The sequence below is a fragment of the Lactuca sativa genome, chromosome 8, assembly GCF_002870075.4.
Source record: "Lactuca sativa cultivar Salinas chromosome 8, Lsat_Salinas_v11, whole genome shotgun sequence".
Classification (NCBI taxonomy): Eukaryota; Viridiplantae; Streptophyta; class Magnoliopsida; order Asterales; family Asteraceae; genus Lactuca; species Lactuca sativa.
This window is the reverse complement of record NC_056630.2, coordinates 106,750,129-106,765,730: the sequence shown is the minus strand read 5'-3', so window position 1 is coordinate 106,765,730 and position 15,602 is coordinate 106,750,129. Positions and strand designations below refer to the sequence as shown.

The following is a 15,602-nucleotide window of genomic DNA, read 5'->3' as shown; positions in this document are numbered from 1 at the left end:
TAAATAAAAATGAAAATTTTGGGTTGAAAAATCAGGACATTACATTTGGGAGGATTATGGTTTACCTTTTTATGTTAGCACTGAGAACAATTGGTGAGGGCATCAAGGTTTGACATTTAGCCTTTTACTTGTGTGATCTAATTCGGTCTTTCATCTTGATTACATAAATGTCATGTGATAAAATCACTAAACTTGATTTGTCTCTTTTATTGGTCAATTTACAAGAAATAATAAAGTTATATATGTAAGTGCATTCATCTTAAATGAACTAACCAAGATCGGAATAATGGACGTACACACTAACCAGGATAGGAAAAAAACAACTAACCATTGTCAGATAAATGGACAAAGTCCTTATGAATAACACATATACTAAAAGTAGATAGCATAACACAACAACATATGGACTACAATACCTAAGTTGAACTATATTTTATATCGATAAGAAATAATGTATGTCTATATGTACGTCGGTCTCTCACTTGCAACCTTATATGTGTATACCAACTCTGATTCCTTAAAATCATGTCAGATTCATTACAATACACTTTAACCGATCATTTTCTTACATTTCTTCTTGCTAACTAGCATGACATTTAAAAGAATAACACACTCTATGATATAGTTTTGATGATCTTTCTACTTGTGAGTAATTTGGGTTCCTTGCACCTAGATTTTGTTTTCAATCCAATGTGACAACCCTATAAGTAATCTTATCATAAATATAGTGAGGAGAAACCCTAATACACTTATAAGATACCTTAAAGACATGCATACATAGATAGTTTTTAACAAATTGTCTTTGTTCTTTCATATTTGCATATATTCGATAAATCTATCTCGATTGGTCGAATAAATTAGATGAATATGAATCATTACTCTTATCTAATTATAAATTATTATAAAAACCCTAATACAAACATAATATACCGTAAACAAATGCATACAAAGATATGTTTTTTACAAAATGTCTTTGCATCTCTCATATTTCCATATATATTTATTATTTAATTTCATAATATAAGTCTTGATTAGGTGAATAATTATGATGAAGGTATATTATTGATAAAATATGGACTTTGAGTTGAAAGAAAGAAAGGGCCATTATTGTCTATCATTCAAGATCCAAGTAGTGAAAAGGAAAGTGAAAGACGGTGGCAAAATTTAGTCCAATATGTATTCTTGAAGCATTTTAGAGAGAAGAAAATTTGATTGGAGTTTTCCTTGAGGGTTCCTTACAAATCCGTTTTGCAAACAAACAAATCCCATTTTAAAACTCTCTTTCTCTATATTCTCTCTCTCATGATCAGCCATGTTTATACTTCGTCACAAGGTATGCTGAAAATACTAATTTTTTCAGTCAATCACCGCGAAAACCCCTTTGATTACTTGCCCTTCTAGAATTCTGTCAAACTCTCTGTCTAGGGCTTCTGATCTCCATTCGGGAATGTAGGTACATTCTGGGTTTATTATTTTATTCAACTCGGTGTTTCTGATTTCAGTTTACTTTGATTTTGACGCGGAACGATAACCACTTGCGAATTTTTTTATTTTGGAACTTAGTTTGCTGTATTTTTGCTTGTTTGAACTTGTGTTTGATGCAGCATCTCCGATCTCTAACATTTACGAGTCGTAAAATTTGGGGTCAATGCTTTTGATTTGGATCCGTAACATGTTAGACATATCATTTAACTTTGTTTAATCAAATCATCTCACAGCTTCAACTGATTCCGATTTCACTCTACTTGTTTCTGCTACAAGTTGGATCCTGATATGAAGTTGAATTTTGCCTTAATAGATGAGAAATTTCTTTCAGTCCGATAATGATAAAATTTTCTGTTGTAACATGATTTCCATTTCGTTTAGATTCTCAGTTTTTAGGATTCATACTTCAGACTTGTTTATCCGCTAATTTTCCTTAACTTTCCATGACTAATCCCTATTGAAGCATAATGCTTCCTGTCATTCATTTTACAAAAATGATCATTACTATCTGCAACATTTTTCTGGCCCTAAATCTAACTCCATGGATTTCCTTCATTCATTTGGTTCAAATCAATACAAAAGTTAATTCTCTTTTCCTTTTATGGTAACCATTCATTGTGTACTTAAACTTATTCTATACCTGATTCTGATAACTTGAAATCTTAAACTGGATTCCTAGGTTCATTTTCTTGAATTACTTTAACAAAACTCACAATCTTTCATTCTTCTGTAGATTTTGATTATGCACAAGATCCAGTTGCTCTAAGCTGAGAATATTACAAAAACAACCCTCTTTGTTCACACAAAATATGAGTTCAAGATTCCCATCTCATCAACTTAACAATGGTTTATACGTATCTGGGCGGCCTGAACAGCCAAAAGAAAGGGCACCCACCATGTCCTCCACCGCCGTCCCCTACACTGGCGGTGATATAAAAAAATCCGGTGAACTTGGCAAAATGTTTGATGTAGAACATAGTCAACACACTACCAATAGGCCAAGAAAATCCGGACCAATAGCTAATGCTCCTCTAAGAACAGGATCTTTTGGTGGCGGCAGTTCTTCACATTCCAACCAACCACCATCCAATGCCGCCAATAGAATGGGGTCTTCCGGTGGGGCAGTTCCTGGTTCAGCTTCCATGAAGAAAACCAGTTCTGGACCTTTGAATAAACATGGTGAACCTATAAGGAAGTCATCTGGACCTCAAGGTGGTGGAATGCCTAGCTCCCGCCACAATTCTGGACCACTCCCGCCAGTTCTACCCACCACTGGTCTCATCACTTCTGGACCACTTAACTCCGCCGGTGCACCCCGCAAGGTGGCTGGTCCGGTGGACTCCACAGGGTCATTTAAGTCAAGAAGTTCCATGGCTAAAAACCAGGCTGTAACTCACCTTAGCAAGAAAGATGGTGGATCTTTATCCAGGTGACTACTATCTTTGTCTTTTATTATGTTCAAAAAAATTATCTTTTTTTCATTAAATTTTTCTTCTTTTTGGGTGTTTTCAGTTCGCCTTGGAGTGCATGTTGGGGAGGGAAATCTTTGGTTAGTTTTATTGATGGGTATCCGGATGCTGAGCTTAGAACAGCAAAAAATGGACAGTTTGTGAAGGTGTCTGGGGTATGAATATTCTATATATATAAATATCTAATAAGGATTTCTTACATAGTTCAATTTGTCAATATATATGATGTTGAAAATCTTGATTTGTTGAAGGTGGTTACTTGTGGAAATGTGCCTTTAGAGTCATCATTTCAAAGGGTTCCCAGATGTGTTTATACATCCACTAGTTTATATGAATATAGAGGATGGGGTTCAAAACCTGCAAACCCTACACATCGTCGCTTTACGTGGGGCCTACGTTCCATTGAGGTAATAATATTTTTAATTTATAAAACCATGATTTTTATAGTATACAATTATATGTTTTTGTTAGGTGGCTATATTATTATTATTATTAGCTGCATGCTTGTTGCAAGCTAATAAGAGTCATGTGTTAGTTGTGATTAAAACCGATTTTTTATTGATCAATTATAGAGTCTATCTTTCTCTTTTTGATTTGCATGTGTAATTAGCTTTACATAAAGCAAATATTCTCCTATGGAATTATATAATATTTACTAACTTCCAAAAAGAAGACATGCTTTGACTTTTCAAAAAAGATTACTTCATTTCTTATTACTTAATGATTATGAAGATTCTATATTTTTAGAGAATTCTTGGTTATAAAATAATAATATAAATATTTTTGCAGAGGCATGTGGTGGATTTCTATATATCGGATTTTCAATCTGGATTGAGGGCATTAGTAAAGACTGGTTATGGAGCACGTGTGACTCCATATGTGGAAGAATCTGTTGTTATAGAAGTTGACCAGTCAAACAAAGATTCATCTCCACAATTCATTAGATGGTTGAATGACAGAAATATCCCTCCTGATGATCGTGTCATGCGCCTCAAAGAAGGGTAATAGGCTAATAGCATTAGCAACCTACTTTCATTTTTTGATCTTCACTAATATAAATACTATAATGTAGAATGTCCTAATGAGAAAAAGACAAAAATACCCTTTGATATGATAGGTACATAAAAGAAGGAAGCACAGTGAGTGTGATGGGAATTGTTCAGAGAAATGAGAATGTGTTGATGATAGTTCCACCATCTGATCCAATCCCAACTGGATGCCAATGGAGTCAATGCCTTCTTCCAGTCAACCTTGAAGGCATTGCTTTGAGAGGTGAAGACTCATCAAAGCTTGATGTCATTCCTGTTTAGCATTTTTGCTATTTTGGGGTAAAAAAGTAAATTTGCGATATCATGAATGACTTATGTTCAAAAAAATACACTTGTATAGTTTGTTTCTGTTTGTTCTTCTTTTATTACAGTAACTAGTTATGGTGTTGTGTGATAATGGAGAGGTAAAAGGGCGACTTTTGAGACTTGAGAGATGAGTTTACAGTTTTACTTTGTCTTTTTTTCTTTATACTATGGAAAACAAACAAGGCATAATTATAATACTTTTTTTATGGATTCGTTTGTCGCGTTATTGTTCTTTCTTTGCGTGCAAGTTGCTAGACTACTCTACATTGGTGATTGGTGTAGTGTAGAGTTTTTATTTGTGTTGTGAATATTGGTGAGCATTTTTTAGTGAAATTACAATAATTGTTGGTGTGTTATGTTGGATTGAATAGAACGAACATGGTAATTGCTTTTTATATGAATTTTTTAGAGTTGATTGCTAAAATTTACCTAATGATGTAAGGATATAACACCAGATTACCTTTTCAACTCCTATTAATGATCAAGTTTACTTTTTTAATAAAAAAAGTAATTGTGTGACATGTTTGTGAAATTCGTGAAACTCATGAGATATATCTGAGGCAACACAAAATAATCGTTACCATTTAGGTTTTGCAAACAGAACACTTTGGGAAATGTTCCGATGGTATATATCCATGAGTTTCATTGGAACCAAATAACAATTCTTTGGATCTTTTCTACTTGTCGTCAAATCCAATTTCTTTGAATTGATAATGAATTCACAAAATGATAATCCTAGAGTACCTTTGTAGTGGATGAACGTGGGAGAAAGTTAATGATGGTTGGAGTATTTGCAAGAATCAAGATCTGAATAATCAAATCTTGAATCTATATTTGGGTATAACCTATTGTGGACCTACTTAATATGGTGGGGAGAAAATTACATACAGTATATAATAAGATCATGTTAACTTTCAAATATCCTACTATCATTATTGTTGTCTATATTAATGATGACATTGTTTAGATGGAATGAGAGCAAATGAAAATTAATTGTGTGGAAGGGTATCTACATATGGTAGCAACTAAGTCTAAAGTCTCTTCTGTAACGATTTCTCAATTTGGTTGTTTTAAGTATGTTCGTTAGCAGAAAGATAAACATGTTATTTAGGAAGGTCCCGCATACCATATTGGTGCATATGGGACTAGTGATGAACATGGGATGTTTTTCCTTCATGACTTAAAACCATCTCCTTGTGGGGAGAAATTTCAATTTGTGTATATGACATTGAGAAGAGTAATGGTCATAAAGTTAATGATCATGATGTGACACATATTAATTGAGATTAGAGGTTTTGGTCTCCAAGTGTAAAATGTTATTAATGGGTTTATTTGATGTTTAACTGTTGAATATGATATCTGATTAAACAAACGAAAATTATTTAAGAAGAAAATTTTCTGAGGTTGAAAATTAAGGTATGGTGGAAATATAACATATAATACTATTTTAGTCTCAACGCCTTGATTGTAAGAAAGTGAAATATTGGTTACCAGAAATTCGGGAGGAAAATTTGAATTTTTTGACTTTGAAAATTAATTAAATGAATTTTAATTAGTGTGGCTTAAATGATTAGATTGTAACTTTAAGTTGAAAAAAAACACAATTAGAATTTTATGTGTGTTCTCTGTTAAGGAACAAATAAAAAAAAAAAAAAAAAAAAAAAAAACTTACAAGCCTTTGTATGGATTGAAGCCGATGAACCACTAATATTTGGTTTGGAATCTAGAATGGTTTCTTAATCCATTAATGAACACACAAATATATGATTACCTACATCGATATGATTTTTGTTGGTAATATTGTGAAATGCAAGTTAATTTGAAATTTCGTTTTATTTTTGTTGGTAATGTTGTGAAGTGCAAGTTAACTTGAAATTTCGTTTTAATATGTGATTGATATGTTAAACTTTTTGATGTGGTGATCAAATAAAAACATAGACCACATATGTCTTGGACCGGTGGTTACAAAACCTTTTACTTCTTTTGTAATGTTAAACTACTTGTTAGTTTTTTTAATAAACTTAAGCTGTTAAAAAAACATAAAAATATAAACTTTGAGTCTTAATCCTCTCTAATAAATAAATAACTTTTTGTCACATGTTCTTTTCACTTTCATTTGGATACATGACATTTTTTATAATTTTTGAATTTCCTATTTTCCACTTGTTATTTTATTATATTTTTCATTTTATTAAATTAAAATTTCACATTTAATATGTAAGGTAATATATATGTAAGGTATTTATTAGAAAATGTTTATATATGTAATGTATTCAATACATTAAAGCCTCATTAATTTTAATAATTCAATTTTTTTCTCATTTTTCTTATAAATTCAAACTTTTCAAATTGTTAAAATTTCATATATAATTTTTTTTAATAAACTCGTGTAATACATGGGTCTCATACCTAGTAGCTAAATATTTGGCAAACAAATCATAATCTAATATCATAAAAAGCATAATGTGAGTAGGAAGTGGAATTAATACAATGGATTCAAAAGCATCAAACCTTTCTTGTTCGGAAGAATTGAAACACATCGAAATGACACCATCTGTACTTAATAATAGAAGGATTTGACACAAATATGTATAATTGTCCCTCCTAAAAAGATTATTCCAGAACAAATGGGCAAATTATGATATCTAAGAAAGGGCCTTCTTAAATGAAGTCCTATAAGTTGGAGGTCTTTGATGACATTAAGAAAACTATTCATAAATCATAAGATGTTATTACTAGATTGGGGGTTGCCTTTTAGTCTTAGTGGTCTGCAACAACCAATCAACTCAAAACTATTATAGAGAATCATATACAAGTATAAATTAAACTAGAAAAGTATAGACCAATATAAAATGGATGTCATGCAAACATCTACGCGAACTTGGGTGTCTAGTAAGTGCATGAATGGCAAAGCCTCCTTTTAGCAATCCAAGACATTCTACTCTACTTGCCTCACTTTTCTGTGAGATTTAAAGAAAGCATTCAACTCACCTTACACACCAACAAAATACCAACAATTGTTGATGTAAGAAAAAAGAATCTTACATCAGGAATTAGAGAAACCAAACTTTTTAAGAACAACCGTGAGAAAATACAATCTAGTCATTTCACAAGCTTTCTGTATATTAATCGTTATTATAACTAGGGGTGAGAATTATTTGGTCCGGACCTGAAAAACTCAAAAACCAAATCGAACCGAAATCTATTTCAAACTGAACCATAGTCAAATTCGGTTTTTGATTTGGTTTGAGACCAAACCGAATTGTAAATTTGGTTTTTGGTTCGAGTTTCGATCTCATGAAGTTTAAACCAAACCGAACTGAAAAACCGAATTTCATAAATCAAATAATTAAAAAAATATATTTTATACTTTATATTAAATAAAAGTATTAATTATAAAGTAAAAATCGTTTTAACCAATTTACTCTTTGGATCATTTTGTATGAAACTTTAGATCTTTCTGTTTGTAACTTTAGGTTTCTATGTTAAAATCATTTTAATTTATGTTTGAAAATATTTTAAGTTAATATTTGGTTTCCTTGGTTTTCAAACCGAACCAAACCGAATTAGAATTCAGTTTTTGGTTTGATCTAGAGAATTTGAATTTGATTTGGTTCGGTTTTCGAATTGGACAAAAAAAAATCAAACCGAGGAAACCGATTCGAAGAAATCGAAAAACCAAAAAACCGAACTGATTCTCACCCCTAATTATAATCCTTTCAAGTCGTTTTATATCACCAAGAAGTTCATGAGTGGGGAAAAAATGCTCTCATAAATAGATTTTCATTGCACAAAGCTTGTCTGCTCGAAATATATAATAGAAGGAAGAACCACACTGAGTCTGTCATTAAAACTCTTGGAAATAAATGTTTAAGAAGAAAGAATCAAGTTAACAGGACTCATATTATATAAGGAATTAGGGGATGAAACTTTAGGAATAAACACCAAAGTAGTTGAAGTGTAAGCAGTAGATAGAGGGAACCCCTGAATAAATCATGGATGGCAATAATGACATCATCCTGGATAATATACCAACAAGACTGAAAAAATGACCAGTAAATCCATTTAGATTAAAGGCTCGGTCAGGAATTACACCAAAGACAGCACTATGGATCTCAGATTCAGTAGAAATAACACATAACACAATGTTATCTCACTACAGTTCCTTTTCGAACGATTATAGGAAGGATGACCGCCTATAGGTGGTAGGGTAGGGTGGGTGGTGCCGCTTAGATTGCAATCAATATATTATTGTCTCAGATCTAGAACAACCCATACACCTAAAAGGGCGAAGACATTCCTCACACTCCTCACCACCCCTAATATGCCTTCGCAAGATCAATGCATACTATATGGATAATTCATATTTTTTATAATATTTCTCTAAAGGGATTTAAAAATGTCTATTATTGGAAATGAATTTTAATTTATGGTTCATATTTATTAAACCATCCTTTTAGGATGTGTACTTCAAAAATAATAATGATAATAACATATCTTAATTGTTGATGTAACAAATATAAAAATTAAATAGATGTGTAAAATGAAAGTACATGATCTAATTTGGTTAATTCTACTTAGGGTTAATGACCAAAAAAACCACTACATTTTGTTTTTTTCTAGTTTAAACATCTAATTTTTATTTGTGCTAAAAAAACTATCTACTTTTAGATAAAAGTTTTATCACAAACTCTCTAACATGCATTTGTGCCAAAAAACCACAAATTTTCATTTTCTGCTAAAATAACCACACATAAATTGATGGTTAAACTGAACATTTGGGAAAATAATGTTTTTTCGTAATTAAAACCGGCTCTAATAGATAATAGTGGCCGCACTGCAACGTTTTACCAAAAAAATTATGGTTTTTTCGGAACTTATTAAAAATTGATGGTTAAACCGGAATTTTGAAAAAATATATTTTTTTTATTTTTTTATTTTTCGTAATTACCCTATTTTACTAATGCAAATAATATAAGAAAATAAACTTAAAATACATATTATTATTTCGGCATAACTAAAAATAAGAAGGGGCAAGAAAGTAATTTGGCTTCTGAAAGGAGCATTGTCGCATACATTTGGTTACAGATCCCCTATGTAAGACCTCACTTAAGAGTCGAAGTACTTTTATTTCCAGATCCCCTCTTCGTCAAACAAACCCTTCGTCCATAAAAAACCCTAGCCTGTTCAAACGCACATTAATGGCTTCTACCATACCCTCAGTCAACAGCACCGTCACTGTAGCCTCAAAATCAGAGACGGAATCTGCCACCACCATCGTAGAAGCGGCTCTGGGAACGGAGACGGAGCCGGCAGATAAAAATTCCCTGGCTACTGATTCGGCTTTAGCGGAGGAGAGGAAGTGGCCTGGATGGCCTGGGGACTGCGTTTTTCGGCTCATTGTGCCGGTGCTCAAGGTTGGGAGTATAATTGGACGGAAAGGAGATATAATCAAAAAGATGTGCGAAGACACCAAAGCTCGAATTCGCGTACTCGACGCCCCTGTTGGTACCCCTGACCGCATTGTAAGTTGTTTCCAAATTCTTCTCTTCACTTTAAACCTGTAAATCTCGAATCTTTTCATTAATTCAAGCGTTCTTTCACCTCTATTGAATTCGAGAAGCCCTACACTAATTTAGGGTTCATAATTACGCAAGTTTTACTTTCTGTATGCGAGATATAAACGTAGTTAGCCATAATACTTGTGGTTACGTCATCAGGTCTTAATCTCTGGCAAAGAAGAAACAGAGGCACCTCTCTCACCTGCCATGGATGCTGTAATAAGAGTATTTAAACGAATTAATGGATTTCCAGAGAACGAAGGTGAAAGTATAGCATCCGTACCATTTTGTTCAATCCGATTCTTGGTTCCATCAATGCAAGCCATCAGCCTGATTGGAAAGCAAGGATCATCAATCAAGTCAATCCAGGAGAGCAGTGGTTGTCAAGTGCGTGTGCTCTCTGGTGGTATGAATGAATTCACTCTTTCAAATTCACAACTCAATGAATTCAATCTTTTTCATTTCTGAAAAAAAAAGTTCTTTTGCCAGATGAAGTGGCAGCTATATCTGCGAATTCAGAAGAGAGGATCGTGGATATTCAGGGAGAAGCTGTAAAAGTCCTGAAAGCTTTAGAAGCTGTGGTGGGACATTTAAGGAGGTTTTTGGTAGATCGTAGTGTTCTTCCTTTGTTTGAGAAGACTGTAAGTGATCACCATTTGATTTAACCTATATCTTGAAACTATAACAGCATTGTTACTTTATGTGAATAACAGACAATGTACTTTTACAGAATAATGTAGCAGCAGTGACACAAGAAAGCCAACAAGTGGAAACATGGGCTGAGAAGCCCATGCTGCATACTACTGGAATTGGTGGTGATTTTTCTCTTCCAATGAGGAGAGAGACACTCTTTCTTGATCGTGAACCCCAAAGAGAATCACATCTTTCTTCCCATGGGCTTTCCTTGTATGGACGTGATCCTGGCCTACCTTCAACACATTCTCCTGCAATTGCTCGAACTGGTGGCCCTATTGTAACTCAGGTCAGCAATCATCATATCTCTTCAAGAAATTAGGCTTCCTTCATCTCATCTCTTTTTTTTCCCTAAATTAATATGGTTATGTAAATCAGATAGCTCAAACAATGCAAATACCACTAGCTTATGCTGAGGATATTATCGGAGTTGGGGGGACAAATATCGCGTATATTCGTAGGACAAGTGGTGCAATTCTTACTGTGCAAGAGAGTAGAGGTTTACCTGATGAAATTACAGTTGAAATAAAAGGGACATCATCACAAGTTCAGACAGCTCAGCAGCTCATTCAGGTTCCCTTTCTATATTTCATAATATATATATATATATATATATATATATATATATATATATATATATATATATATATATATATATATATCAGTATATGTAGATATATGCGTGTTTGTGTGTATTAAATGGCAAGTTGGGTAGAATGGAATGAGTCATCTTTTTTTTTTTTTCAGGAATGTGTGAATGGGCATAAGGAATCGATTCCAAGCATCAGCAGCTTTGCAAAGTTGGAGTCAAGTTTGAGGTCTTCCTACTCACAAATTGGGAATTCATCATACCAACCGCCATCAACTTATGGTATTGGTGGCCAATCATATGCTGCTGGCTACCCATCCTCCAGTTTAGGTGGAGGAGGAGGATATACTAGTTACAGGCTGTGAAAAATGTAACCATACTCATACATAAATTGAAGCTTTCTTTTATTCAAACCTATCTCAAATGTACTATTCTATAAAAAGCTTCAATCAACTTCATCATGTTTTCTTTCTAGCAAAAAGTAAAGTTATGTTGTTTATTCTTCAAAATACGAGTTTAAAAAAAGAAGAAGAAAAAAACAAATGTTGACTAGTACTCTCACCAATCAACAAATGGTTTGTCACATGTTTGCATTGTATCAAGCCGCCTTGCATAGACCCATGGTCGCATACAACAAACCAAGCTCGCTATAAATCAAATCTTCATCAAAATGGACTTGATCACGACTCCCAAAAACATGCACCCCATCTCCAAACTCAATCCAACTACAACCCGGTGTTTTCTTCACATTTTGTTGTCTCATATTAAATCTCACATCACACACCTCCTCATACCTACCCATAGTCCCATACACATTAGACATCAAAACATAGCTCCCACAATGCTCCGGTTCAAGATCAATAACATTTCTCGCAGCAATTTCTGCAAGTTTCGCATCTCCATGGAGGTGGCATGCCGCTAGAAATGCCCGCCAGACGACTGAGTTTGGTCTGACGGGCATTACGGATAGCAGTTCGTATGCTTGGTCGAGCAATCCTGCTCGACCAAGCATGTCGATTACACATGTATAGTGCTCGACTGTCGGCACTATCTTGTATTTCAGCTCCATTTGGGCGAGAAATTCTCGCCCTTGATTCAGTAGGCCTGCATGACAGCAAGCTGAAAGAACCCCGACGAATGTCACCTCGTCGAGTTTCAAATCTGTTTCACACATTTTACGAAACACGTCTAATGCCTCGTGGCCAAACCCGTGCATTGCATAACTATTGATCATGATGTTCCAAGACGCCGAATCTTTACTACCCATGTGATTGAAAACCATTTGGGCTTCTTCCATACTTCCACATTTTCCATACATGTCCATGAGGGCGTTGTTGATGCGAGTATCATCTTCTTTCCCTAAATTATTTGTGATCATGTACCCATGAATCTGCTTACCATGTCTTAGTGCTGCTAAATGAGAGCATGCAGGGAGGACAGTTGTGAAAGTGACTAAATCGGGACAAAAAGTACGATCATGTAACATTCTCCTGAAAAGATTTAGGGTTTCTTCATGATCACCGGATTGTTGATGAACACCCATTATTGAATTCCATGAATATATATCTTTAATTTCCATTCCTTCAAAGATATCAAGAGCATCGAGAAAGGATTTGCATTTTCCATACATGTCGATTAGGGCATTGCAAACTGCAATGCCTGAAGAGTAACCCATCTTGGTTGCAAATCCATGGATGGACTTCCCATTGTCAAGGTCCCCTTTCATGGTGAGCACTGATAATATCCCAGTTACAGTGAAACTACTAGGGACATTCCCTCCTGTGCGTAGTCTATGTAAGCACTCCAATGCGCTATTGTGTTCACCAATTTGTGCGTACCTATTAATCATGGCGTTCCATAGGACAACATCTCTATCAGGCATTTCATCGAACACTTTGTGTGCATCCTCCATTAACCCAAGTTTAAAGTACCCATCGACTACAGCACTACCAACAAACAGATCATGATCCACCCCGAATTTAAAGACCAACCCATGAACAATCTTCAAACCAGCAACATCGCCACAACTCGATAATGCCTTGACCACACAAGGGAACGTGTATTTATCCATCGAAACACCTGCCACTCGCATTTTTGTATAAACCTGTAATGCGGGTTCTGGCATCTCATTGTGGATAAATCCGGCAATGATTGCGTTGTAAGCAAAAACGTTGAGTTGGGAGTGAGAGGAGGAAGTAAAAACCAGAAAGGCATCGGAGATGTTGTTGCATTTGGAGTACATGTTGATGAGGCTGGTTATAGAGCGTGGGGAGCTGAGGAAGCCATTGATGAGCATGTAGGAATGGAGTTTCTTTCCTTCCTGTAAGTTGGTCTGATCGGCACATGATTGGAGGGATGTAATGCATGATGTGATGTTTGGGATTGTGGGGAGGGATGAAAAATTGGGAAGGAAATTGTTCAGTCGAGTTTTGAGGATCCTTTTGGACATTTAATATCTATATGCAATTGAGCTTTGATTTCATCCGTGAGATCTTAAATTGGCGTAAAGGAATGCTCTCACTCGTCGCTCGTCGAGGTTTACTAAAATTATTAAGTTTTTCTCTTCCAAGAAAAATATTTATGGTTTTGATCTAAACTTAAATACTCAGATTTGTTTACTTGTAGCGTACATTAATTTTCCGAAATATAATACGAGTCCTTTTCTACCTCAAACCCATAAAATATTTCTTGATTTTATAAGAAAAGTGGCTACTTCATTGAATAACATATACAATATAGAATACTGTAACACTCCCAATTTCTACCTGTTTAGCAATCTGTGAATTGCCAATAAACAGTCGCTAACATAAACAAATACTGATTGATATGTAAAATGATGATTTATTTTTTTTGTTGCTCCATATTGCTTGAGATTTCCTCGTATAGATGCCTTGATGTGGAATGTAAGTTGGTTAATTATTATTCCTTCATTTTTTACATATTATAATTTTGTACGTTGAAAAATCTACCCAATTATAACAATTTTTTCCAACATAGGAGTATAAAAGTATGATGTTGTTATTGTTGCAGTTTTTGTTGAATTGGTGCATTCTCGGATTCATACAACACAATGGGAAGGAAATCAACAAGAAAATCAACCGAAAACATCAAAATCAAGAGTTGGAGAGAAGAACAAGAGTGGCTCTGTTGTTCCTTCTCATATTCTTCAAACTGATGTTTTTCAAGTCAAAGGAGAAACCTTAATATTTTCAAATATGATGTTCTGCATCCTTGTAGTTTTCAGTTTTTATATTTGATAATAAAACTATACTTAGTATAATATATTTTGTATTTCCTAAACTGAAGTTTATAGACTTTGCAAATGTACCTTCAACACATTCCTTGATTTCACTCCACAAAAATGAATTTAAATAGGTTACTCACTATATTGCTGCAGAAAGTAGAGGTGTCCTTTTTTTTTTTCTGTCATTTTGCTCTTCTTTCTTTCTTTTCTCAAAAGATTCATATAGTTTTATTTTTTGTTGAAGGGATTAAGTTTCAAGCTGCAAAATGTCATTATGATGTTATCCACTACTCATGGCTGCTTGATTGTTGTTCACAGGTAATCAGAAACAAAATCATAGCATCCTACTTTCAAAAAAAATTATTAAGGCATTGTACTATTAAAAGTTCTACCAATTATGCCATTGTACTCTCAATCTTTTTCTTATTAGGACTTTATAATTGGAAAAGTTTACCAATATAGCAATAATAGTTGTTTTGTTTTTGGATTTTAAAGTAATAAAAATTGCAAGTGGGATGCTAATATGCTATAATAAACAAATCAATGCTCTTAATATTCTACATTTCATTTTGGTTCCAGCTTTTGAATAATATTAAAAGATCCAAAAATTCTAAAGCCATAGATCATTATAAGAAGAAATACCGTCCTCTTGATAAATGGTCACGTTTCAGTGGGTGCTCTATGTACTTGTCCTTTTTTAGTTTTTTCGACTTTTATTTTTTATTTGTTTTTAATCTAAAACTTTCCTAACATATTATTTATTTTTACGTGAAGGAGTTTGGATTGGAAAGATTTACTTAAACTAACAATGAAAAGGATAAAGCTTCAAGTTTCCTTTTGTGGTGCCAAAATCTATGCAATTATAGAGTAAATTACACGAATGGTCCCTGTGGTTTAGAGTAATTTGTATGTTTGGTTCCTAACTTATTTTTTTAACTCGGAAGGTCCATACTGTTTTTTTTTGTTATGTATTTGGTCCCTGTCTAACCTAAAAAGACTAGGGTAAATTACACCATTCGTCCCTCGTGCACATGCCAAAAAGTGTGTTTAGTCCCTATTTTCAAAAATTAACTCGGACCGTCATTGTGTTTGTTTTTTCTTACACGCTTAGCCCCTATTGGCATGAAATGACTGTCTTACCCTCACTTTTCTTTTTTCATTTTCTTATTTCTAATAAATAAACCAAATATTCCAACCCCTCCGTAC

General features: G+C 33.9%; 3 protein-coding genes across 3 annotated transcripts; 2 read left to right on the top strand and 1 right to left on the bottom strand.

Moving 5' to 3' along the window:
* The first annotated feature begins 1,127 nt into the window (after positions 1 to 1,127).
* LOC111896843 (uncharacterized membrane protein At1g16860) lies at positions 1,128 to 4,521 on the top strand. The gene is made up of 6 exons (XM_023892828.3): positions 1,128 to 1,449; positions 2,219 to 2,914; positions 2,998 to 3,109; positions 3,206 to 3,361; positions 3,744 to 3,955; positions 4,072 to 4,521. The coding sequence occupies exons 2-6, from the start codon at positions 2,295 to 2,297 to the stop codon at positions 4,262 to 4,264; spliced, it is 1,293 nt and encodes a 430-aa protein (XP_023748596.1). The 5' UTR covers positions 1,128 to 1,449; positions 2,219 to 2,294; the 3' UTR covers positions 4,265 to 4,521.
* A 4,890-nt stretch (positions 4,522 to 9,411) lies between these two features.
* On the top strand, positions 9,412 to 11,661 carry LOC111896837 (RNA-binding KH domain-containing protein PEPPER). The gene is made up of 6 exons (XM_023892821.3): positions 9,412 to 9,834; positions 10,030 to 10,276; positions 10,360 to 10,511; positions 10,601 to 10,852; positions 10,942 to 11,136; positions 11,311 to 11,661. The coding sequence occupies exons 1-6, from the start codon at positions 9,511 to 9,513 to the stop codon at positions 11,515 to 11,517; spliced, it is 1,377 nt and encodes a 458-aa protein (XP_023748589.1). The 5' UTR covers positions 9,412 to 9,510; the 3' UTR covers positions 11,518 to 11,661.
* Positions 11,662 to 11,713: 52 nt separating this feature from the next.
* On the bottom strand, positions 11,714 to 13,843 carry LOC111896830 (pentatricopeptide repeat-containing protein At3g14730). The gene has a single exon (XM_023892819.3). It carries the CDS (start codon positions 13,599 to 13,601, stop codon positions 11,751 to 11,753), a length of 1,851 nt encoding a protein of 616 aa, XP_023748587.1. The 5' UTR covers positions 13,602 to 13,843; the 3' UTR covers positions 11,714 to 11,750.
* Between the last annotated feature and the right edge of the window lie 1,759 nt (positions 13,844 to 15,602).